Here is a 2,801-nt window from a genome sequence, read left to right as displayed (position 1 = left end):
GAGGGAAGGTTTAAGTTGGACATCAGGAGGCGCTACTTCACGGTCAGGGCGGCTAGAGTCTGGAACCAGCTTCCAAGTGAGGTGGTGCAGGCTCCCACCCTGGGGGTTTTTAAGAGGAGGTTGGATGACCACCTTACTGGGGTCATTTGACCCCAGTGCTCTTCCTGCCATGGCAGGGGGTCGGACTAAATGATCTGCTCAGGTCCCTTCCGACCCTAGAAACTATGAAACTGGCTTGCCCAAGCAAGCTACACAATATTTTTGAGCATCCCAATAAAACAGTGTATTTTATATACCTGCCCCTTTTACTTACCTGTTCTAAGGCAGAAAGCAGTTAATTTAGAGATGCATGAAATCAGATTTTAGCCTGTGATTCATGTTGGGGAGCAAATTGTCTCTACAGTAAGGATGAGTTTCAGTCCTTTGAAAATGTATCTTCATATGTAGGTATTTGGAACAAGGATAGATGCTTATACTTAAACAATTCCACCATGGGCAAGGGTAGGACAAAGCCATTGCAAAGCCTCAAGAAAGAGCAATTTCAAGCTGAGCAATTCCATACCAGGGCAAAACAAGAACACTTTTACTACTAGGTTTGGAGTTTCTTCTGCTTGTTTATCTGTTTGGGTTTTGGGGTTTTGTTGGTTTCTTTATGTTTGAAGCTTCTGAGAGTTTCGCAATCCTAGAATTAAGTCTTGGGGGTGGATTTGTTAACAGTACTGATGAAGTAGTTACAAAGCCCTAATGATCACAAGTATTCACCTCTTTTTATGCAAGGGTGTGAGTGTGCATCTATAATGCACACAAATGTGATGAACCCAGGATATGTCATGACTTAGGGAAGGTTAATTTATCCATGAATGGGTTTTGGCAGGTGCAATTTGCTGAACAAAATTAAAAAAATAATCAGGATAAAGAGAATTGAGAAATGTTTCTTTGGTGGACTGATTTTTTTTAAATGCTGGTTATTTGAAGCTGCTATCTATTTTAATATTAGATGAAGTCCCTAAAGAGGTGGATTGGGCAGGTGATTGGGCAGGTGATAACATATGAGAGTATATTATGTTACACATATTATAGTTTTATCATATGCCCATGTAATTTATCCCATACCTAACACCTCCATAATTAAAAATGTATGTTTTTTGCATATATGTATAGATCTCTCATTTTGATGTATGAAGATGTGAGTATGTATGTACATAGTTCTTCAATGCAGAGAACAATAATGTTAACCCATTGTCAAAATGTAAATGTTTTCAAATTAACAAGCAAAAAATCTTTTAAAAATTACTATAATATCATCTGAAGGATGAACAAGGCATTTATTTAAGGAGGTTGATGATAACTTATTTGTTACCTTCTTTGTATTAGTCTATTGGATTTGTACATGTAAGAATAGACTATGAGACTAAATTAGATAATATTTGATTAATCTCAACAAACTTCCTTAACATTTACTTTACTAACTGCCTAATAGGAGTGAAATCTGAAATTCACTCTGCATTCTGATTCTAATAAGTCATTTGCATCCTGCAGTATTTGCAAGAAAAGGGTTCTGAAGTACTGTGGTTACATACTTGTATGGTCAAATTGCCTCCCCATTCTGAGCCTCAGTTTCCCCATCTGTGAAATGGGTAAAATGACATTCACTTGATTTGCAAAATGCTCTGATATGAATGAATAGCCATATCTGAGAGCTAATTATGAAAGCTGTTGAGCTGTGAGACACCCTCTCAATGTATATGTCTGTAGTGTAGAACAAAATAAAATATGGTTACTTTCTGAATCTTGTTGTATAAATTACAACCCCACAAATAGATAAGAGGTCAGCTTTTGAAATCATGGAAAGTCCCTTTCATTAACAGGTTGCTAACCTTTGGGTTTTGCTTTACCTGTAGACGACTGAACACATTGAACAAGTGTGCCTCAATGAAACTCGATGTGAACTTCCAAAGGAAAAAGGTAAGTGAACATTATTCAGTGTTCAGGTTTAGTTCAAACCATTGCAAAAAGAGTTCCTGAAATTGGGGTCCCCCAGTTAGGAAATCTCTTAAATTTAAGTTAAGAATATGTAACTTTAAGCATATGTTACATCCTGTCTTGAAGAGGAGTAGTTTCATGAATGAGAAATTTAAATGCAAGTGAAAAATAAAGAGCTCTGAACAGAACAGAAGGTTCAATGTTAAGAGACTTACAAGGACACCTGCAGTAATTTAAACATGCAATTTATAGTAGTGGGGAAAACAGCATTTAACTTGCTGTGTTGTTTATGAAATATTTTTGCATTTCCCCATGCTGTATGATTGCATAATAGAAACTCTTACCAAGAAAAAAATGGAAGCTGCTTGACAAACAGTAGCTTCCCTTGTTTCTTCTGCTGACTTGGCATTTCTTAAGAATATGAAAATAAACCCTGTCATATATACACTTTGTTATGTAACACATACATTATTTAAAGATTAAGGGGTTTGATTAAAGAATGCAGAAAATGCCTGTTGGTTTTTTAAAAATTGTAATAGGTCCAGCATAACAGTTGAATTTTTGGTTTCCCAATTACATTGCCCCAAGGGCACATAATCACCAGTGTGTAACAGCAATCATTGGTTCTGGGGAATATTCCTATATATTTCTCAGAACAGTTGTGTAAAGCTCCCTGAAAGATTCCTACTTGAGATGTTTCTTATTATACCATTGGCAGCTTATTCTATTTATGCCCTGTTCATTCTGTGAAAGAACTTAGAGAAAAGTGTTTAATGAACAGGTATTTCATAGATTTCATAGACATTAGGGCTGGAAGG

General features: G+C 36.3%; 1 protein-coding gene across 4 annotated transcripts in view; it reads left to right on the top strand.

Annotated features, from left to right (window-relative positions):
* Positions 1 to 2,801, top strand: part of STARD13 (StAR related lipid transfer domain containing 13) — a 591,561-nt gene that overhangs the window by 541,987 nt on the left and 46,773 nt on the right. For all 4 annotated transcript variants that reach the window (XR_002098906.1, XM_019524484.1, XM_019524483.1 and 1 more), the window contains one exon: positions 1,902 to 1,965. Coding sequence is in view for 3 of the 4 variants with exons in the window: in XM_019524484.1 (XP_019380029.1) it covers positions 1,902 to 1,965 (64 nt within the window). In the remaining variant the exon portion in view is untranslated. The remainder of the gene's footprint in view (positions 1 to 1,901; positions 1,966 to 2,801) is intronic.

The sequence above is a fragment of the Gavialis gangeticus genome, unplaced genomic scaffold (genome assembly GCF_001723915.1).
Source record: "Gavialis gangeticus isolate Ggan-Ray unplaced genomic scaffold, GavGan_comp1, whole genome shotgun sequence".
Lineage (NCBI taxonomy): Eukaryota > Metazoa > Chordata > Crocodylia > Gavialidae > Gavialis > Gavialis gangeticus.
Note: the sequence above shows the minus strand (reverse complement) of the source record. Positions and strands in the feature narration are given on the sequence as shown.